Genomic DNA, 23,769 nt, shown 5'->3' with positions numbered 1-23,769 from the left:
CAGTCTGTAGAAGCAATGAAAAAAAAAGCGGTATGCACCTCCAAGGAGCTCACAGAGGACGATACCTAGCATTGTTTCGATCAACGCCAAATTCGCATGGAGGTTTGAAGAGATAGAGGAGGCGAGTGTATTGACAATGATAATAACCAAATATGCATGTTTTTGGAATAAAATATTTTACAGCAATAATCCTCGTATCTAGGGCGTTTTTGATAAACTGAGGACAAACTGCAGGAAGCGATCCATGAGAGGATAATGTGCGAAAACGATCTAACGGCCATATGGTCTTAAATAAGTGCAAAGGGAGGTACACCTACTTGAACGTGGGTGTGACAGTGACCGCGGTTCCAGCACTACAGCACCATGCACATAGCCCTCCAGCCAAAAGATAGAGTGGAACATCCTTCACAACTGCCGCTTTCGTCTCACATGACAAGGCTGGACGTCTTTCCTTATAATCAGTTTCACATTTCAAATTAAGATACTAGCACCATCTGCTGCGCTTTCGTTGTTTTAGTGGGACTATATCCGGCCATCCGCCATTTAGTAATTCTAGTGCCGCTGCGGTTAGACTGCTCAGCTATTTGGCTTCCCGTAATGGCTCTACGCTATTCTTTACTCGCTGCTATAACAATTCAGAGGTATTTGTAATTCTTCATTGGTTTCCTTTATCAGTTCGTCAGACCTCGTTTCCAGTGTGACTGGGCTGATTTTTCCGCCTAGGTTCCCACAATTCCTTTTAGCTATTCTGAAGACCAGATTTTCGTACAGACGGTTTTACGTGTATGTAGTTGACATAGACGTTTAGTAGCAGGCGCAATGAACTTCACTTGGCAGTTTTCCGTGAGTGTTCTTCAGGGTTTTAATTAAATTATTGGCGCAGCTTAGAACCTGCCTTATAATGTTTATAGGGTAGTTAATTAGCCTGGTTTTTCCTTCTAGATAATCTGATGATGCCTAACCACAGCGAAAAGCGTCATTTTTAAGTAAAAATAACTTTGCAGCCGTGACTGTTTTATTTTCAATATAATACTGTGCATTGTTCAGCTTTACGATTCGTTCATGCGAGAGCCGCAGCCTTTTCACATCCCTGCGTTTATTTTGTACGCTTTCATTGTAGTGTTATGAGTACGGTTTGGAAGTCTATGAAAAGTTTTTTTTTTTACCTGATTATATCAAGGCGAGTCTCAATGAAATATATATTCATTTTGGGGCACTGTACGCTAGAAAATGGCGGATTTTGTTTGTCCTTTTCGGCGTATTTCGGACTTATTTACTTATATCGATATGAACAGTTCTTTTTGCAACTTCATCCTCTTTCGGCTAATACTGGCTATTCTCAATTCGAACCATCGTCAGGTCACCACTAATACACGTTTTCTGTAGCAAGCCGAATCAGTTCTGAAAGTCGAGATCCTTTGCACCTAAGAACCTGAGGATGTCTATTATACTGCAACGCCGACTAAAGTAGGGCTTCAGAAGACTATTTTCGGTAACCTTAGTGTGTTCCAGCCAAATAGGACCCCAGTTATAACAATTTTATTGCTTTTTCCAGGATGTGAATTGCGAACTCGTTGAATTGAATATAACTGGCCAAAATAGTTCATTCTAAATTCTCCAAAAGCATTTTAGCCAACACGAAGTTCGTTATTCTTATTATGTTAATCTAAAAAGAAGAAGCTTTTCTTTCATACTAAGCTGTCTTCGCACTACACTGCGTACCACCAGAATGTAATTTTTAATGTCCACTGATCCATATTTTTCTCCTCTTTCAATCATGTTTGCCCCAAATTTAGAAAGCCTGTATACTGTTAAATGGCTTCAAGTCCTCACCAGACATTTCCACACACTTGTCAGCTACTAAGTTTCTCTTTCGAAATTTTTATGGAGTGAGGAAACTGCTGATCAAATTTATGAACACGTTGTAACATACCAGTATTTAGTAGCATTTTATGCATTTTCCATTGCGAGACACCTATCGAATTATTTGAAGCTGTCTCATACACACGAGATAGCTTTTCCCCTGCTGGACTTGGGCTCTGTTTCGTGACTGGTATAATACCCAAATTCTTAATTTCTCCTCAATGTCCTCTAAATTTGGTGTGTTCATTTTGCTGCCGAGCAGCAGTGAAACTAGCTAAGCACACGTGTACGCACCTAGTCGCGCTCGATTGATAACGCAAGCGGCAGGCTGAGCTGCTTTAATGGTTGCAGCGGAGATAGGGGCAGGCAAGCTGGAAGGACAACTTGTGCACCTACGCCTTGGCGTACCTGTCGTCGCCTTCAACTACGAGCGCCGCCATGCCTCCCGTGGCGTGTGCGCCTCTTCTGTGGCAGGTCTGCACCACGAGTCGCATGTAGGACACCAGGAAGTGTTTCTCCATGTTCACGTACTTGTTACGGTCAGGCAGGACGAACTCCTTGCGATCACCTAAAGCATTTCGGTGTATTAAGCGCCGTTAGCTGAAGCCAATCATTTTACGATTCTGTATGAATACGAGAAAGCCCATTATGAAATGAGTCCTTGAGTACTCACCGAATTTCGCTATAATTGAAGCAGCGTAGTCCCATATTCCGCAATTCAGCCCTAGAGAGTGCTCCCTCAACTCATAAAGTATTTCTTCCATCTCGAAAGACGAAAGAATATTTTCTATTAAGACACATGCTTTAATGGTACCTGCAAAATGGTGCAGACATCACACAATAATTTCTAGCAATACAAGGAATATGGGTTAAAGCTTAAAAATCATGCTTTTAAATTTTTGTAACTTACCCCGTGGTATTCCCAGAGCGTCCTGGGCCCATACGAATATTTCGTTCCAGAGCCGCGCTTCGAAAGCGCCTTCAACTTTTGACAGATAGAAGAATGGTCCACTCTGATTCGCAGCGAGGATGTGACCGCAGTGAAACATCAAGAGAGCGAAATCGAAAACAGCTCCCGGCACCTCTTTGCCATCTACCTGTTTTTAAAATAAGTAAACTACATTATTGTTTCCCGCGATCTTACACACATAGACGCAGTTCAGACCAATAATACCTTTATTACGCTTCACATATTTCCATAGAGTTTCTGAAAACTTTAGAGTATTAATCAGAGTTTACTTACAGTTTACAAGTGGATTGCAAGATGAACGGTTTCACTCCGTAACTACCATCTGCAGGTCTTTCACATTATTTTGCGGATCATCAACGTAACTCTACTTTGTACGTCTTAAGCAATTTCAAGTGCTATTATTCGCAGATGATATGCGATCACAGACAACACACAGTGGAATAAGTAATATGAAATATGTATTTCAAACAGATATATTGCATTTTTACAAGATGACACAAAGCTTTGATGTCAGTTGAGAATAAACTCTCAAACTGCAATTATGGCTCCGCATCAGCTGCAGAATACTTCAGAACAAATGAAAATTTGTGTCGGGCTGAGAATCGAAGGCGGATTTCCCCCTTGTCGATAGCGGTCAGGTCAACCACTTCGGCTATCCGAGCACGTTTCCGCGAACGGCCTTCATCTCCTTTTGTACTGGTCTCTACTCCCTGTTGATCGTCAGTGCAGTGTATCAGACACTGTACAGCATTATTTTACGCGACAATTAGGCAATGAAGCGAAAATAATGTCCACCCTGTGCGAGAATCACGGTAATATAATGCAAGCACAAGGGACAGTAGACACCAGGACAAATGGAGATCTGGGCCGCTCGTGGAAATATACGTGGATAGCCGAAGTCGTTACGGCGGCCGCTCGCGACAAGCGGGAAATCCGGTTTCGAGTACCGGTAAGGCATAAAATTTCATTTGTTCTGAAACATTCTACAGTTGATACGGAACCGTAATCACAGTTTGCGCGTTCATTCTTCGTTGAATGCGGCTGTTGATCGTCAACGTAGTGTCTGAGACACTGCACTGTAATAATTTAATATCAATATTATACATACGTCACAATATGCTAAGTTAAGGACTTTGAAATATTTTTGCTATGTGGTGCCAAAATTCTTGTAGATACTAGTCGGAAATAATTTTTTATCACTATTATATGATATGGAGAAGGCTTTATTACTGCTATAAGTTGCGATTATCAACATCAATTCTGATCTGTTGGTAGACAAGGATGATATATGTGGCTTTGCTAGCCACGTTTTGAAATACGAGGGTAATCCAAAAAGTAAGGTCTCCTTTATATGCACATATACCTGTTTATTTCTACAATAGTTTACATCAGTTTACAGCTTGAACATTTAGCTATTTTTCGATATAATCACAATTTATGGATGTATTTTTGTAGCTGCTGTGGCAGCTTTCGTATACCCATGGCATACCAGTTCGCCGCCACGCTGTTCAGAAAGTTATGAACCTCTTCTTTCACCTCGTCGTCGGAGCTGAATCACTTTCCGGCCAAATGTTCTTTTAACCTAGGGAACAGGTCATAGTCACTGGGCGCCATGTTGTTATCAATGGAGTGACGTCTACAGACGTTAAAGTAACCTCTGGCGTGCCACAGTTGAGTGTTATGGGACCATTGCTTTTCACAATACATATAAATGACCTAGTAGATAGTGTCGGAAGTTCCATGCGGCTTTTCGCGGATGATGCTGTAGTATACAGAGAAGTTGCAGCATTAGAAAATTGTAGCGAAATGCAGGAAGCTCTGCAGCGGATAGGCACTTGGTGCAGAGAGTGGCAACTGACCCTTAACATAGACAAATGTAATGTATTGCGAATACATAGAAAGAAGGATCCTTTATTGTATGATTATATGATAGCGGAACAAACACTGGTAGCAGTTACTTCTGTAAAATATCTGGGAGTATGCGTGCGGAACGATTTGAAGTGGAATGATCATATAAAATTAATTGTTGGTAAGGCGGGTAACAGGTTGAGATTCATTGGGAGAGTCCTTAGAAAATGTAGCTCATCAACAAAGGAGGTGGCTTACAAAACACTCGTTCGACCTATACTTGAGTATTGCTCATCAGTGTGGGATCCGTACCACATCGGGTTGACGGAGGAGATAGAGAAGATCTAAAGAAGAGCGGCGCGTTTCGTCACAGGGTTATTTGGTAACCGTGATAGCGTTACGGAGATGTTTAACAAACTCAAGTGGCAGACTCTGCAAGAGAGGCGCTCTGCATCGCGGTGTAGCTTGCTCGCCAGGTTTCGAGAGGGTGCGTTTCTGGATGAGGTATCGAATATATTGCTTCCCCCTACTTATACCTCCCGAGGAGATCACGAATGTAAAATTAGAGAGATTAGAGCGCGCACGGAGGCTTTCAGACAGTCGTTCTTCCCGCGAACCATACGCGACTGGAACAGGAAAGGGAGGTAATGACAGTGTCACGTAAAGTGCCCTCCGCCACACACCGTTGGGTGGCTTGCGGAGTATAAATGTAGATGTAGATGTAGATGCAGGACTATAGGGTGGGTGGGTGATTATGTTCCACTGAAACTGTTGCAGGAGAGCAGCGGTTTGCCGAGCGATGTGTGGGCTAGCGTTGCCATGGAGAATGTGTACGCCCTTGCCCACACATTCTCTGGTTCTCTGGTTCTGAAACCAGGAGTGATGATCTGGGGTTCCATTTCTTTTCATAGCAGGACCCCTTTGGTTGTCATCCGAGGCATCCTTACAGCACAGCGGTACGTCGACGATATTCTACGTCCCGTTTTATTGCCTTTCGTGGCATGCCGTCCTGGGCTTACATTTCAGCAAGATAATACCCGCCTGCCCATGACGAGAGTTTCAACTGCTTGTCTTTGTGGTTGCCGAACCCTACCTTCGCCAGCAAGGTCGCCGGATGCCTGTCCTATTGAGAGCATTAGGAGCATTATGGTCAGGACCCTCCAACCAGCTCGAGATTTTGACTAATGCTCCAATTGGACAGAATTTCGCACGATATCCCTCAGCAGGATATCCAACAACTCTCAATCAGTTCCAAGCCGAATAACTGCTTGCATACGTGTCAGAGGTGGACCAACGCGTTATTGGCTTGCTCAATTTGTGAAGCTCTTTTTCGTGAATGAATGGCCAAATTTTTCTGAAGTTGTAATCATTTGTTTATCTGTAGATGTTCATCACATCTGTCGATTTCCGTGCCATTCAGATAATTTCTTTATGGTGAGTCGGATTTTTTTTCTCAGAGTGTATTACAGCACGATAACCTTCAACTAACACTGCCGAACTGATACTCTGGTATATATGCACGTGGGATATATTAATTAAAATTTCATCCTTGCGAGCTGATTTTCGGTATTCTCAACACGGAGGAAGGTATTTCTTCATGTAAAGATTATCATAGCTGTTTGGACGTGTCTAAAGTAACAGCAACTTTCGAGGTGGAGATCGTAACACAGCATCCCCAATAGGACGCGCACGTGCCGCTGATCGGCATCTTTTCGACTTTGAGAAAAGTCGAAACATTGGTGTAGGGGCATGGGACTATCACACCGACAGATCGCACAGACATTTGACTGCAGAGCAATGATTAGGGAACCAGTGGTAACGAACTGGACTCGGGACAATAATTTGAAAAGAGAAATAGGCATGGACCCTTCCAGAAGGACTACATCACGCCAGGATCGTATTACTGGTGACACTGCGAGGAGAGGTAACAGGCTGGGTGTTATTACGAACAGTCGAAAAGACGTTACTGAAAGAAAGGATGGAATCTTGAGTTGGCATATAATATTTACTCTCGACGTCCTACTACAGACATCAGAGACGTGCGTTATGTAGGTACAGAGTCAAAGAGGATTCTACGTAGAATTTTGTGGTGTCCAGCGTCTACGAGGGGGTTCAATAAGTACCGCAACACTTTTTTTTCTGAAACCAGGTTGATTTTATTCAGAAATCCAATACACCACAGTATTCCCCACTCTTTTGGCTACGAAGCCCTATTTTTCAAAATAATCTCCGCCCAATGCGACGGACTTAGGCCACCTTACTGGGATGGCCCGTGTGCCCACATGGTACAACTCTACTGGTCGACGTCGGAGCCAACGCCTTTCAGCATCAATAACCTGCCATCATCCAAGAATTGCTTCCTGTGGAATGTATCCTTCATTAGGCGAAACAGAAGGAAGTAGGAAGCTGCGAGATCCGGGATCTAGGGTGGATGAGGAAGAACAGTTCAATCAAGTTTTGTGAGCTCCTCTCGGGTGCGCAGACTTATGTGAAGTCTTGCGTTGCATTGGAGAAGGAGAAATTCGTTTGCATTTTTTGTGGCGATGAACACACTGAAGCCGTTTATTCAATTTCCTGGGGGTAGCACAATTCACTTCATAGTTGATCGTTGCACCATGAAGGAGGACATCAAACAAAATAATCCCTTCAGAGTGCCAGAAGACAATCGCCGTGACTTTACCAGCTGAGGGTACGGCACGATTCCGCCCGGTGGATAAGTGTCGAGGTCCGGTGTACCAGCCAGCATGTGGATGGTTTCTAAGGCGGTTTTCCATCTGCCTCGGCGAATGCGGGCTGGTCCCCCTTATTCCGCCTCAGTTACACTATGTCGGCGATTGCTGCGCAAACACTGCCTCCACGTACGCGTACACCATAGTTACTCTACCACGCAAACATTTGGGGTTACACTCGTCTGGTATGAGACGTTCCCAGGGGGAGGGTGGGGTGGGGGGTGTCTACTGGGAGCCAAACCGCATAATACAATAAACCTGGGTTCGATGTGGGGCGGCGATGGGGTGGGCGGAGTGCTGTGGCCTGTTGTGGGTTGTGAACCACTGAGGGCTCCGGCGGGACGAAGCCTCTTCGTCGTTTCTAGGTCCCCGGTTCAATGCACAATACACATCTCTCAACTGGTGGACGAGTGTGTCACCACTACCAACAGAGATGTCGATTTTTCATTGCCAGGTCTCTGTAGACATTTTACAAGCACCTATAAACATCTGCGATGCTCCGATTTCTCGCCAAAGAAACTCTGTGCCTGCTCTCTGCTTGGAACACGCCTCCGTTACAGACGCCACTTTGAAGGTTACGTACAGCGCCGCCATCTACCGCAACGTCGTGGCACTAGAACCGCTGAAACGGGATTATTCCGCGATGTCCCACGACAAATTCCACGTTTTTTTCAACCGAAATTCGCCGAGAAAGAAAGTGTGTTGCGTTAATTATTGAACGCTCCTCGTATCTGTGGTGGTCAGATTGACGCTAACTTGTCTGTAGACAGTCTGGTAGAAGGTCAAAAGAAGCATTGATTTTCGAGATCCATCCCTGTCCTAAGTACCTGGCTAGCGGCTTTTCATGGTCAGTAGTTTCCGAGAAAATCAGTGTTGAAGCTGTATGCGTATTTCCTACATCCACAATGCTAAGCACCATACAGCCACGCGAGCATAGCGCAGCGACTATGGTTAGCGGTTATCACGATGGCCGTACGATTCAGATCCTACCCCGTGTATTTTTACTCAGTTTCATCGTAGAGAATATCACTAAATGAATGGCTTCTCTCAATAGTGGTACAAGTCCATTTTTGTTCATATTGAGATGCAGAGTCCAAAATTAAATGAGCGCTGAAAATCTGCAGTTGAGATACCAGAAATATTCAAGCATATGGCTTCTTGCTAGAGATGTACCTTTCTTTCTGTTTGTTTGGCTCAATAATTTCAGAAGCATTATAGACAGAAAAGTGGAGGTAATGGACTTGTACCAGTATTGAAATAAGCCCTTCAAATAGTATACGTCAAGCGAAATTACAATCTGCTAAGTAAGATAGTGGCCAGTAGAAAAATTTATTTGACAACAAACTAAAACACATACATACATAATACATCAACAAAAGAGAACTGCAGTTACAGTTAATAATACTACGTCCATTCAAGGGTAGCGTCGATAATTCCTAGGCATCTCCGATGCATGCTTGAAACTAAGCTTTCCGCATGTTCACGTGGAAGAGACCTCCAAAAGCGTCGAATCTGCGTTGACCGCTGTTTCAAAGTGAGGGTATCTTGCCCTTGACGTAATGTTGAAATTGGGTTTCCCTAAAAGCGGTTAATACTTATTTTTTCACACTTTTGGAGCCTCTTTACCGACTGAGCCACGGTCTTCAAAACCATCCACGTTTTTAACCCATTTATAGCGCGTTACCCACTTCTGTGCAAATGATTTTATTTCCTCATATTTAGACTCCGCGGTGTGACTCACTTTGGGACCTTTGGGGTGGCTGCAGAGTAACACAGCCTAACAACGCGACGAGTAAGCTGCACTCATGGTTGTTCTTGTGTGTCTCAGTCAAGAACTGAAAGTAAACTAATGCTTTATAGACATTGCATTATGGACAACGGTTCCTCGATTGGGCTGTGAAAGAACTAAGGCGATTTCTTTTACCATCTGTCTGTAATGCTGACCACGCTCTTACTTAACAGAATATATTCAAAAACAGTCATTTTAGCCGTAGTAATTTCGTTAATAATTCCATAATTACAGCAAACTTTCTACAAATGTGTGTAGGGTTTGCGGTTCCCAGCTAAAATCCCACGGATACAGGCAACGTTTGCTTCCTGCGTTTCCTACACGTGACCTCACCTCTTGTCGCCCTTTGCCCCTCAAGGACGTTACGGAGTTCCCAGGCTGTGTAAATCGCCAGATGGCGTTTGTTGCCGAGGTTCGCAACGCATCTTCAATACAGTGTGTGCCAAAATAATACAGAAAAATGGAAGAGGCAAGCTTTTCTGCAGGAAGACAGACTAAAAGAGATCTATCAGAAGTGGAGAAGTGTGATAAGCAATTGAAGGGTGAACTCACTAAAGCCTGATATGCAGGGTGGTTCATTGATCGTGACCGAGCCAAATATCTCACGAAATAAGCGTCAAACGATAAAACTACAAAGAACGAAACTCGTCTAGCTTCAAGGGGAAACCAGATGGCGCTATGGTTGGCCCGCTAGATGGCGCTGCCATAGGTCAAACGGATATCACCTGCATTTTTTAAAATAGAAACCCCCATTTTTTATTACATATTCGTGTAGTACGTAAAAAATTATGAATGTTTTAGTTGGACCCTTTTTTCGCTTTGTGATGGATGGCGCTGTAATAGTCACAAACATATGGCTCACAGAATGAGATTTTCACTCTGCAGCGGAGTGTGCGCTGATATGAAACTTCCTGGCAGATTAAAACTGTGTGCCGGACCGAGACTCGAAGTCGGGACCTTTGCCATTCGCGGGCAAGTGCTCTACCAACTGAGCTACCCCATCATGACTCACGCCCCGTCCTCACAGCCTCACAGTTTGGAAAGTAGGAGACGAGGTACTGGCAGAAGTAAAGCTGTGAGGACGGGGCGTGTGTCGTGCTGGGGTAGCTCAGTTGGTAGAGCACTTGCCCGCAAAAGACAAAGGAGCCGAGTTCGAGTCTCGGTTCGGCACATAGTTTTAATCTGCCAGGAAGTTTCATATGGCTCACAGTTTTACACGAACAGTTGGTAACAGGTAGGTTTTTTAAATTAAAATACCGAATGTAGGTACGTTTGAACATTTTATTTTGGTTGTTCCAATGTGATACATATACGTTTGTGAACTTATCGTTTCTGAGAACGCATGCTATTACAGCGTGATTACCTGTAAATACCACATTAATGCAATACATGCTCTAAATGATGTCCGTCAACCTCAATGCATTTGGCAATACGTGTAACGACATTCCTCTCAACAGCGAGTAGTTCACCTTCCGTAATGTTCGCACATGCATTGACAGTGCGCTGACGCATGTCGTCAGGCGTTGTCGGTGGATCACGATAGCAAATATCCTTCAACTTTCTCCACAGAAAGAAATCCGGGGACGTCAGATCCGGTGAACGTGCTGGCCATGGTATTGTGCTTCGACGACCAATCCACTTGTCATGAAATATACTATTCAATATCGCTTCAACCGCACGTGAGCTATGTGCCGGACATCCATCATGTTGGAAGTACATCGCCATTCTGTCATGCAGTGAAACATCTTGTGGTAACATCGGTAGGACATTACGTAGGAAATCAGCATACATTGCACCATTTAGATTGTCATCGATAAAACGGGGGCCAATTATCCTTTCTCCCATAATGCCGCACCATACATTAACACGCCAAGGTCGCTGGTGTTCCACTCGTCGCAGCCATCGGGGATTTTCCGTTGCCCAATAGTGCATATTATGCCGGTTTAAGTTACCGCTGTTGGTGAATGACGCTTCGTCGCTAAATAGAACGCGTGCAAAACATCTGTCATCGTCCCGTAATTTCTCTTGGGCCCAGTGACAGAACTGTACACGACGTTCGAAGTCGTCGCCATGCAATTTCTGGTGCGTAGAAATATGGTACGGGTGCAATCGACGTTGATGTAGCATTCTCAACACCGACGTTTTTGAGATTCCCGATTCTCGCTCAGTTTGTCTGCTACTGATGTGCGGATTAGACGTGACAGCAGCTAAAACACCTACTTGGGCATCATCATTTGTTGCAGGTCGTGGTTGAAGTTGCACATGTGGCTGAACACTTCCTGTTTCCTTAAATAACGTAACTATCCGGCGAACAGTTCGGACACTTGGATGATGTCGTCCGTGATACTTAGCAGCACACGTAGCACACGCCCGTTGGGCATTTTGATCACAATAGCCATACATCAAGACGATATCGACCTTTTCCGCAATTGGTAAACGGTCCATTTTAACACGGGTAATGTATCACGAAGCAAATACCGTCCGCTCTGGCGGAATGTTACGTGATACCACGTACTTATACGTTTGTGACTATTACAGCTCCATCCATCACAAAGCGAAAAAAGTGGTCCAACTAAAATATTCATATTTCTTTACGTACTACACGAATATGTAATAAAAATGGGGGTTCCTATTTTAAAAAAGGCAGTTGATATCCGTTTGACCTACGGTAGCGCCATCTAGCGGGCCAACCATAGCGCCATCTGGTTTCCCCCTTCAAGCTAGACGAATTTCGTTCTTTGTAATTTTGTCGTTTGATGCTTATTTCGTGAGATATATGGCCCGGTTACTATCAATGGACCACCTTGTATACTACTGAATGACGTTTTGTAAGATGAAATTAAAAGAAAGATACTTGGGGAGAATTTGAATTTGTACCGCCAACGTCGTAGCCAGAAACCTTAGCCGCTGCGCTACGTTCGCTTGGTCGAAATACTCTGAAAAGAAATCGCAATACAAAAAACAATTCATGTACAGTAATGTACTTTCGGGAATACATTTGTCTAAGTAACATATTTAAGTGATTAACAAGTCGAGATCATAGGTAAGCGCGAGATAAACCATTGCAAACGTGAGATCCTGGTACACTAATAACCCATCTAGCTGACAGAATGTTGAATGCAAGCATTCAGATGTGCGTGCTTTGTATTGTGCAGGTGCCGGATGTCTATTTGTGGGACGGAGTTCCGTGACTGTTGCACCTGGTCGGTCAGGACAGGGATGGTTAATGCTGGTTGTGGATGACGCTGGAATTGTCGTCCGATGACGTTCCATATATGCTCAATTGGAGAGAGATCTAGTGAACAATAAAACCCACAAGTGCCTAAGAACATCTTTGTCGATGATTAAAAGAACATCATAGCTATAAATTTATAAACGAAAAAGAAAAGGAAAACACAAACGGTACATATGTACAAAGTCAAAAGCACTACTTAACTTAATGGTGTACGCTCCCCCTGACACGGGCCTATGTTCGATGGGCCATGACCCGCCATAAACTGCAGCTACAAATGGTCGCTCACTTACAAGCCTGACCCGCTATCTATGCACATGCGCAAGTCAAGGGAAGTTACTTGAATGCGCATGCGCATACGAATACTAGAAAAGTTTTTTGCCAATGACAGAAAGATTCTTAGGAGAATAAAATTTTACAAAAGATATGCTGACGACATTCTATTAATCATTGATGGTTCTCAAAACGATGTAGACCATATTTTTTCGATTTTTAATAAGCTTCACCATAATATCAGTTTTACAATTTAGCGAGAATCCGATACTAGGTCCTTAAATTTTTTGGACCTCAGTTTAAGTGTGGCTGACAACCGCATTGAATTTAATATTTTTCGGAAAAATACGTTTTCCGACAATATTATACCTGCACACTCGGCCCATCTGTACGCCCATAAGATGGCCTTTTTTCATTCTAATATTAATCGAGTTACAGCTATCCCTCTTGCACCAGATGCGGTAGAAACTGAACTTGTCAAACTTGAGAGTATTGCTATAAATAATGGCTATAGGCCTCAGTTGGTAAGACAGATTTATAACAAGAAAATAAATAAAAATAATATTTCGTTTTCCACCCTAGGGGATGCGTTAGATGTCAAACAGGTGGCAACGATATCTATCCCTTACATAGGCAATATAAGTTACAAATGGGGGCGATTACTCAAAGGCCATAATTTCAGAGTCGCCTATTCTACTAATAATAGCTTACATAGGAATTTAATTCACTCCTTGCCGAGTAAGAGCGATAAACTTTCCCAATCAGGAGTATATAAAATTACATGCGGTGATTGTCCAACATTTTACATCGGGCAAACGGGGCGAGCTCTGGGTCTCAGGTATAAAGAGCTTATTCCTACTAGGAGCGGTGACGGTACTAAGGGCTCTACTTATGCGTAACATGTTGTGCAAACGGCTCATGCACCGAGCCCTCCAGTTAATATCGAGTTACTTCATGCCGAGGTTAGGGTCTCAAAACTGGATGTTTTGGAAGAAATGCAGATCTTTATGCATCTGCAACATGTTATAGACAATATCCTTAACGACCAAGCCCTGCTAAGAAATAGAAAATTTTTTGAAGGTTTCGCGCCTATACTTTTTTCTTCATACTTGTAAATCTGATGACCTGGGGATCATCACACGCGCGCGCTGATTGCCGAGCGCGGTTGGTTAAGTTGTTCATCTTCTTTCTTTTTATCCTCATTTTCCTTTTACGATGAAGGTGATTTCAGCCCGTTGAACACCTCACGTTTTATCCCTATATCTTTATTACCACGACGTCTTTAGATTACGTCCTATCAGCCCCCCTCCCCCCCCCCCCCCCCTCAGGCTAGCTAACTACTGGCTTTAGGCATAGTTTTTAAGAGTTCCTCCTGTTCTCATAGGTAGCTTCATATATAAGTTTCTTTACTAGCATAAGCAACCGTGTGCGGTTATTTTTCGGTTTCATCTCCTATTTAGCTCGTCTCTTGTTCTATCCATTCCATTTTTTGATATACGTTGATCCACGGTTGGGAATATATGGGCTATTTAGCCCCGACCCATGTATAAATTTTCTCGTATTCGTATGCGCATGCGCATTCAAGTAACTTCCCTTGTCTTGCGCATGGCCGGCCAGAGTGGCCTTGCGGTTCTAGTCGCTACAGTCTGGAACCGAGCAACCGCTACGGTCGCAGGTTCGAACCCTGCCTCGGGCATGGATGTGTTCTAAGTTCTAAGTTCTAGGCGACTCATGATCTCAGAAGTTAAGTCGCATAGTGCTCAGAGCGATTTGAACCAATCTTGCGCATGTGCATAGATAGCGGGTCAAGCTTGTGAGTGAGCGACCATTTGTAGCTGCAGTTTATGGCGGGTCATGGCCCATCGAACATAGGCCGGTGTGAGGTGGAGCGTACACCATTAAGTTAAGTAGTGCTTTTGACTTTGTACATATGTACTGTTTGTGTTTTCCTTTTCTTTTTCGTTTATAAATTTATAGCTATGATGTTCTTTTAATCATTGACAAAGGTGTTCTTAGGCACTTGTGGGTTTTATTGTTGTTCTGAAGAAGGTGTAGTTACCTACGCCGAAACCTGGGTTAACACTTAACACTAGGTGCTTTTTTCGCAATCGAGGCGGGTTTTTAGTTTTTTAATATATTAACCAACGATTGCTGACGCGCTGCGATGTTGAAGGTTCTTAAATTCTTGACTGACCAGTCCGTTTCCGACTTGTCACCCATAGAACACTTCGAAATTGCGATGGGAAAACTCGTACCTTTATACCAGGCCCGAATCAGCAGTCCTCATGAACTGACACAGCTCGTTTTTCAGACATCGCAAAATTCCTCAATATGACGTGTGAATGCTGTTTGCTTCTATGCCACAATGAATACGAGAGTGTATTCATATCCGTTGGGTTCACAACTCATACTGATGTTGGTAAAAGACGTAAGTTCTGAAATGAATGAAATTTCAACCATTTAATACAAGGTATGGTTCAAATGGCTCTGAGCACTATGGGACTTAACATCTGTGGTCATCAGTCCCCTAGAACTTAGAACTACTTAAACCTAACTAACCTAAGGACATCACACACATCCATGCCCGAGGCAGGATTCGAACCTGTGATCGTAGTGGTCACGCGGTTCCAGACTGAAGCGCCTAGAACCGCACGGTCAACCAGGTATGTGATGAATATTTCTACGAAATTTGGTAAATATCGGACTGATACTTCGCGGTGTGACACTTTCCGCTTCTTCCAGTCTGTTTTCTGCAGCTGATTGTCTACAGATCATAGCCTAGTGGGAATCACATTTCATGAAATCAGCTGTTATTAAAAACATTTACTACTGGGACCAGTTAAGATTATCATAAATCATCACTGAAGACCTGCTGCCCTTGGTGACAATTTGTGATAATCGAAACATGAGTCGAAATGTGACGGCAATAATAAAGAATTTCCGTAGCAGTTGATGGTGATACAATATGAGTTTCGAATGGCAAAAAATGGATATTTCAGGCGGTTTGTGGCGCACGTACTTACAAACTGCTGGGTCCGGTGGTTCAGTGGTGAAGTACCAGCCTGTAAATTCAAAGGAGAGGTTTGGTCCTAGGTCAGACCTACGGTATCATCTGCAACTTACCGCTTCATTACCTACGGCAATGAATTGTTAATGTGAAAAATGCCAAGTTGCTACTTGTTCGGTGTTCATGATTAACTGACGTCGCCTGTAGTTGGAGGCAGGCAAGGGTATGCCGTCTGCAATAGGACCATGTCTAGTAAAGCAAACCGATGTTCAAACCAACCTTCGGATTGAGGACAGCTTTACTATTTTGTATTTCACAACGGACAACAACCTGGCGAATCGGCGCTGGTGGTACTAACTTGATGATTAACATTCAGTCGTCTCTGATGTGTTCACAGTGGTGTTTTCCAGTGTTTACAGTCATGATTGGTTGTCAAAGATGAACCACCACTCACTAAGGAAGTTGCTGTCATGCATTTTAAGTGTGGAGCGGCAGAATGTAGAACGAATGTACAGAGGGAAGTTGTCATGGTACAGAAGTCGGTTCCACTACTGTGTATCGATTCTTGCCCTTACCCATCTCTGCTGGACCCAAGATCAACAAGTGGCGTGGGATACCCCATTAGCTGAGGAATAGGATGAGCTTTTGGAGCTTGTAGAAAGGCTCGTAGCAAATGAGTCTGGGAAATCGGATCGCCGAATGAACAAGTATGAATGGGGACGCGAAGAATTTATTCAATGATTAGTATTGTGCCATAAGAATTAGCGTAGTTTTCATTATGGCGAGCGAACAGAATCAGAAAGTGCAATACCTAACCAAAGTGAAAATGTGAATAGTGTGCGTGTGCATGTCCTTTGAATGGACTTTAGATGGACTTAAAGTTCCTTTTGAACTCATAAGTGTTAATCATAAAAATTTTTATTTCAAGATCTCTTTTCGTCATATAATATTAACTGAGTCATTTTTAAGACAGTTCTTGTAGTGTATCCCCGATTTTATTCAATATGTATATTGAGAAAGCAGTAAAGGAAACAAAAGAAAAATATGGAGTAGGAATTAAAATCCAAGGAGAAGAAATAAAAACCTTGAGGTTTGCCCATGACATAGTAATTTTTTTAGAGATAGCAAACGACTGGGAAGAGCTGTTGAGCGGAATGGACATTGTCTTGAAAGGAGGATGTAAGATGAACATCAACAACAGCAAAACGAGGATAATGGAATATAGTCGAATTAAATCAGGTGATGCTGAGGGAATTAGATTAGAAATGAGACACTTGAAGTAGTAGATGAGTTCTGCTATTTTGGCAGCACAAAAACTGATGATGGTCGAAGTAGAGAGGATATAAAATGTAGACTGGCGATGACAAAGAAAGCGTTTCTGAAAAAGAGAAATTTGTTAACATCGAGTGTAGATTTGAGTGTCAGAAAGTCTACTTTGAAAGTATTTGCATGGAATGTAGCCATGGATGGAAGTGAAACATGGACGATACAGACTTTAGACAAGAAGAGAATACAAACTTTTGAATATGAGGAGGTACTGAGTAGAATTGGAGAGAAGAGGAATTTGTGGCACAACTTGACTGGAAGAAGGGGTCGGTTGGTAGTACACGTTCTGAGGCATGAAGGATCACCAAATTAGTATTGGAGGGAAGCATGGAGAGTAAAAATCGTAGAGGGTCACCAAAAGATGAATACGCTAAGCAGATTCAAAAGGATGTAGGTTGCAGTAGTTATTCGGAGACGAAGAGGCTTCCACAGTATAGAGTAGCATGGAGAGTTGCATCAAAGCAGTCTTTGGACTGAAGATCACAACGACAACAGCATCATTTCTGTCGCACAGGAGTGTGATTATAAAAGTTTTTACAGCGATATGTACAACTCGGAAGTAGGTTGTTCCGAAATTCTGTCGACAAATAGTCCTATGCAGAAACATGTGACAGCAAACAACAGGTCAAATGCGTTAATGAGTCAAATAGGTTATAAAATTATCAAATGACCGGATAACTTACGAGGTTTCGCAACTGGTGTCAATGTAACTGACATAAAAACGCGTGTAAACAGACTTACGAGAAACTAGTTCACACAAATCACAGAGTCCTGGTCAAGTTTTCGAAGAAGATTTATTTGCACAGTGGAATTTTAGGAGATGGAATTGGACTGTGTGGAAGAAGATTCTTCAGTAAGTACCCTTCAACGTGTACATGAAATGCTCACTTTTAAGACAACAGAGTGGACAACATTGGCAGAGAAGCAATTACAAACCTATCATAAACAATGTTTGCAGGCAATGGGGGAAATGATTCTGACAGCAGAGGACAATTCTCTCAAAGGATTATGAACTAATGTACACAATGAGACCAGTGGCTGTCAGTTTGAACAGTTTCTATGAGATTTTATGATTCCCGTCATGTGCAAATTGTTTACGAATAAAAAAATGATGTTCATTCCGACTTCGGTAATTTATCTCGAAGCACTCCGGAGTGACACATAAGAATAAATAGTAACACAATTGTATTTTATGTTCATTTTCATACAAAGCATCCCGAGGAGATAATCAGCGCTGATGTATGGTGCATTGTAGTGGCACTTGGAAAGACTATTATGTAGGGCTGTGTTTGAACACGACTCGAAATGTTCGAACAGTTTACGACACAGTTAGGGAAATCTCAGGTCTTGTTTGATTTTTCGATTGGCCCATGATACAGTGACCATTGTTGGTAGTATTTCCAAGCCCCGTGTTAAAGTTTTTAATGCACAGTGCATTGTAACAATCAAAATAGCTCTGAAACACTGACTAAAATACCTTATAGGGTGCAGGTCATATGTTAAAACGGCAACTAAAAAATAAATAAGACACTTTCGCTCGTCCCACGATCTAGTGACGTGTGATAGTGCTATTTCCAAGACTGATCTTGTCTTAATTTATTCTCGCAATGCCAGTTACAATCAGTTTACTAAAGTGTATCTGGTAACGTTTTTAACCATTACTATAATATGTAGACAGGTACTGAAATGCTATTTAGCAGCCCACTTTGTAAATCAGGTTTAGTAAAATAATTTTTTTGGGACAAAACATTTTCGCTTTTGCCTGCTACCTTAACTTAAAAATCAGCATAAATGTTTACATATCTATACATACCGACATTGTACGTGATCCCTTATTGCGAATTTGTTCAAATACAACAGCATCTTGTACAGTGATTACATTCGATGCTATTTTCTTCCAATTTGCACGACACAGTCAGATTTTAAGCAGAGCCGTAGCTTTTTGTTGTGGCTAATTCGTAGTTTCTTGCTTATACCTTGCATTCGCGCAGCGTGAGTCAGATGTCATGAGATTGTTCGAACAGGCTCTATTCTGTATCGAACGCTACGGCGCATCGGGAATACTTGATCCCGTTCGAACGCGAGTTTCGTTTGCTCAGCCCTAGTATTCAATATCTAGTGACGCCAGATGTCGGGTATTGTGACTAGACAGAGAAAAGCAGCAGAAATTAAAAATTATACAGAGAATTAGAGACAAAGATTATAAAAATTATAACTCATTGTGCTCTTTGGCAAAAGTAAACTGTAAGATGTAAAAAATTTGCGGAGAAAGCAGTATTTAAGAGCCCAAAGAGCAGATACCATTGATGACAGCGCAGCTTCTCTAGAATGAAATGATAATTAAATCGAAACCCTTAGCTGCTGACAGGTGTTGTTGATATACGTCAATGGGGACAGCTGAAAATGTGTGCTCCGACCGGGACTCGAACCCGGGATCGCCTGCTTACATGGCAGACACTTTATCCATCTGCGCCGCCGAGGACACAGAGGATAGTGCGACTGCAGGGACTTATCCCTTGCACGCGTCCAGTGAGACCCACATTCCCAACTGTCCACAGCATACATTCGTAGTGTTCCTAATAGATTTTTGCCCATTCACTCACTATTCGAGTCAGACTAAGCTGACGAGTCCCTTAAGAGTTACTATAGTTAACTATAGTTAAAGGCTACTTGGCCATTGACCTTCTTCTGTGCGAAAGCGCACAATTTGGCCGAACTCTTACGGGACTCGTCAGCTTAGTCTGGCGCGAGTAATGAGTGAATGGGCAAAAATCTATTACGAACAATACGAGTGTAGGTTGTGGATAGTTTGGGAATGTGGGCCTCACGGGAAGCGTGCAAGGGATGGGTCCCTGCAGTCGCCTCTTCTCTTTGCCGTCGGTGGCTCAGATGGAGTCAAAGGGTTAGCTGCCCTCTGTAATAAAAAAATTGAGTTAATGGATCAACGACGAACTTAAACGGCTGTCTTATGACATCCGCCCCGAGCAGATGCAAAGAACAAAAACGAACAAAATGAGATAAAAAAAGATGGATAGAGCGTCCGCCATGTAAGAAGGAGATCCCGGGTTCGAGTCCCGCTCGGGGCACACATTTTCAGCTGTCCCCATTGATGTACATCAACAACACCTGCCGGCAGCAAAGGGTTTCGATTTAATTATCATTTTTTCTTCTTTTTTTCAGAAGCATGTTAGTCAGGCGAGAGCATAATTTCTACATTATTTACATCCTTTAACGTCAATGAATGGTTTCAGATGGGTGTCACATACCGGAAGTAGCTTGTGGACTATCTTGCTCCCCGAACTGCGGCCATTATCATGGCTGGAGGCGATGTTATGCGGTCTTAGCGTGGTGTCTCCTGAGGATGGCTAATTTTTTGCTCGGTATGCTCATTTGCATTCTGTATATGCTACGCATTACAAGACGCGCAATATGGTACATGTCACCGTTTGAGTGTGACTTGAGGAACCGCATCGCACGAATACTCACCAGCAGGTTGCGCTCTGACATGTTCCAAGCCCTGGGCCGCAGCATCAGCACGGGGCACTCGGCAATGGGAGGTGTGCCCTCCAGCGTACCGTGCACGGCGCGGTACACCGCCAAGAGGCCGGTCAGCTGGTTGCCCCACGTGGGGCAGTGCCCATCGTCGAAGTCCACCTGCGGGCACAGCGAACAGTATACACACTTGTTACGCCAGCAACAGTAACTACCGTACGTACCATGGCACCTCATATCTTATCTGCTATCCACAGTACCAAGGGTAGTCGTAACGTCTTCATTACCACCTTGAATCAAATACACTGAAGATCCAAAGAAACTGGTATAGGCATGCGTATTCAAATACAAAGATATGTAAACAGGCAGAACACGGCGCTGCGATCGGTAACGCCTATATAAGGCAAGCGTCTGGCGCAGTTGTTATAAAGGTTACTACTGCTACAATGGCAGGTTATCGAGATTTATGAGGGTTTGAACGTGGTGTTATAGTCAACGCACGAGCGATGGGACACAGCATCTCCGAGATAGCGACGAATTGGGGACTTTCCCGTACGACCATTTCACGAATGTACCGTGAATGTCAGGAATCCGGTAGACCATCAAATCTCCGACATAGCTGCGGCCGGAAAAAGATCGATCAAGAACGGGATCAACCACGACTGAAGGGAATCATTCAACGTGAGAGAAGTACAATCCTTCCGTAAATTGCTGCAGATTTCATTGCTGGCCATCAACAACTGTCACCTTGCGAACCATTCAACGAAATATCATCGATATGAGCTTTTAGAGACGAAGACCACTCGTGTATCCTTGATGACTGCACGACACAACGCTTTACGCCTCGCCTGGGCCCGTCAACACTGACAATGGACTGTTGATGACTCGAAACATGTTGCCTGGTCGGAAGAGTCTCGTTTCAAATTGTATCGAGCGGACGGACGTGTAAGGGTATGGAGACAACCTCATGAATTAACATAGTTAATTTTTGTTTGTTTCGATGTACCTGCCCGCAGTCCTAATATGAACCGTGGCGGCTCGTTTCACCTTCCCACTACTGACAGCTTCTAGCTGGCGCCTTACCAGGTAGCGCGTATTATTCCCTTGTGCGGTTATCGCTGCTTCAAAAGCGGCCGCTGGAGTGGCGTCGGAAGAGCTTCGAACAGAACAGTACAGGCAGTTTGTGTGGAGTCTTCGCGCAGTGTGGAGCTGGGGCCAGCGGCCGTGCTTCGGGCAACGGGCACATGGTGCGGATTGGCACGACGCCTCTTGTGGGTAGTCGTTCACTCTTCTTCGCCAGTACTGGGTGGAAGGCAAACATGTTCAAATGTGTGTGAATTCCTAAGGGACCAAACAGCTGAGGTCATCGGTCCCTAGACTTACACACTATTTAAACTAACTTCTGCTAAGAACAAAACACACACACACACACACACGCACACACACACACACACACACACACACACACACACATGCCCGAGGGAGGACTCGAACCTCCGGCGGGAGGGGCCGCGCAGTCCGTGACATGGCGTCTCGAACCGCACTGCCACTCCGCGCGGCCGGTGGAAGGAAAAGGATTTGTTTATCTTATGCCGTGCGTATCTGGTTGTGCAGCACTGTGCACCGATTTCCCACTCCGCAAGCGGCTCGAGCAGATGTTCGTGTTTATATTCACTGAGTCATCACGCACGTCTTTGCTATTTGACTCTAAGCGATTCTAGGACCAATTTATTGCGTTGTCTGCTCTGAATGTTTTTGAAATGACCTGTGTTAATCTGCTGGCCAGCGTTCTCTCTAAAAATTTGCCATGGTTAATGTTGTTATGGCTATGTAATTCGTCCAGCTTTCATGTGTAATTATATCAGGGACCTATGAATTATCAATCGTATTTTCATTTTGTGTTTGTTCTTAAATTGCTTCATGTCACAGAACAAATTACTTCTGAATTTTATTATTTGTTTTCACTTTGTTTCAGAAGCTGGTGTGCTCTCTGATATTACTGTTATCAGCCCTTTAAGTTTTGTGCGTTTTAAGTTCCAGCTAATGGTAAGACAAAATTGTTAAGGCTTTCGTGGCCACTTGTTGACAAACTGCCTATTGGCTTCTGTCTCGGGTTCTTCGGCCGACGTTCATCTAATGATTTTTCTGACGTTTCGCCAGCACGAGTGGCTGGCATTGTCAAAGCTTCACCCTCCATTGCCGGTGGTGAACTGGAGGCGAGCTCGCGGCCGCAGGCTATATGTACCTGGCGCGCCAACGTCCGAGGGCTTCTCCGCGGTCATTTCCGGTGCGTTTCTCCTCTTGCTACCTGCGACGGTCGTTCGCTGCAGTACGGGAAGCCAGGACCCGTTTACCTTGAGGCTTTCCTCTTTCTTGTTGAAACTGTTCGCGTGTTTTTGGATTTCTACAGCTTCTCTGAACAGGCGCGTGTGATAGTGCTTCTCTACAGACAGAACTTCCGTGTCGGCGAATTTTATTACGTGGTCGGTCTCATTCAGTGCGTGCTCTGCCACGGCCGATTTCTCCACCTGCCCCAACCTGCAATGTCGCTTATGCTCTTTGATCCTGGTGTTAATGGATCGTCCAGTCATTCCGACATAAACTTTTCCGCATGTGCAAGGTATACGGTATATTCCCGACATTGCAAGTGGGTCTCTTTTCTCCTTCGCCGATCTAAGACACTCTTTGATCTTCCTTGTCGGTTTGAAAATCGTCTTTACGCCGTGTTTGCGCAATATACGGCCGATTCTGTCCGTCACTCTGGGAATGTATGGCAGAAAGGCCGTACCCGACATTTCTTTTTCTAGTTCCTTACTTCGCCGAGTGTTTGGCTCTGTTACACTTCTAATGTAATTTTTGGAGTACCCATTGCTCCTCAGAACAGTTTCCAGGTGTTGCATTTCTCGTTTGAGGTGTTGAGGCTCACATATTCGTCCTGCTCTCGTTACGAGCGTACTAATCATGCCTCTTTTCTGGCTCGGGTGGTGGTTTGACAGTTTGTGCAGGTATCGGTCCGTGTGTGTCGGTTTTCGATACACGCTGTGTCCCAGGTTTTCGCCGTCCCTTGTGACCAGCACATCTAGAAATGGCAGTTTCTTGTTCTTTTCTACTTCCATGGTAAATGTTATGTTGGCATGGAGGCTGTTCAAGTGTCTCAGGAATTCACCGAGCTGTTCTTCACCATGGCTCCACACCACGAATGTCGATGATACTTTGAGTAGTTCTCTTGAGTAGTTCTCT

General features: G+C 43.8%; 1 protein-coding gene across 1 annotated transcript in view; it reads right to left on the bottom strand.

Moving 5' to 3' along the window:
* The window catches only part of LOC126094947 (malate synthase-like), a 115,485-nt gene that overhangs the window by 46,480 nt on the left and 45,236 nt on the right, over nt 1-23,769 (bottom strand). Inside the window, exons 4-7 of the mRNA XM_049909599.1 lie at nt 20,524-20,691; nt 2,774-2,960; nt 2,537-2,677; nt 2,272-2,431 (exon numbers count right to left, since the gene is read on the bottom strand). Coding sequence (XP_049765556.1) covers nt 2,272-2,431; nt 2,537-2,677; nt 2,774-2,960; nt 20,524-20,691 — 656 coding nt within the window. The remainder of the gene's footprint in view (nt 1-2,271; nt 2,432-2,536; nt 2,678-2,773; nt 2,961-20,523; nt 20,692-23,769) is intronic.

This window comes from Schistocerca cancellata, chromosome 8 (assembly GCF_023864275.1).
Source record: "Schistocerca cancellata isolate TAMUIC-IGC-003103 chromosome 8, iqSchCanc2.1, whole genome shotgun sequence".
Taxonomy (NCBI): Eukaryota; Metazoa; Arthropoda; class Insecta; order Orthoptera; family Acrididae; genus Schistocerca; species Schistocerca cancellata.
Note: the sequence above shows the minus strand (reverse complement) of the source record. Positions and strands in the feature narration are given on the sequence as shown.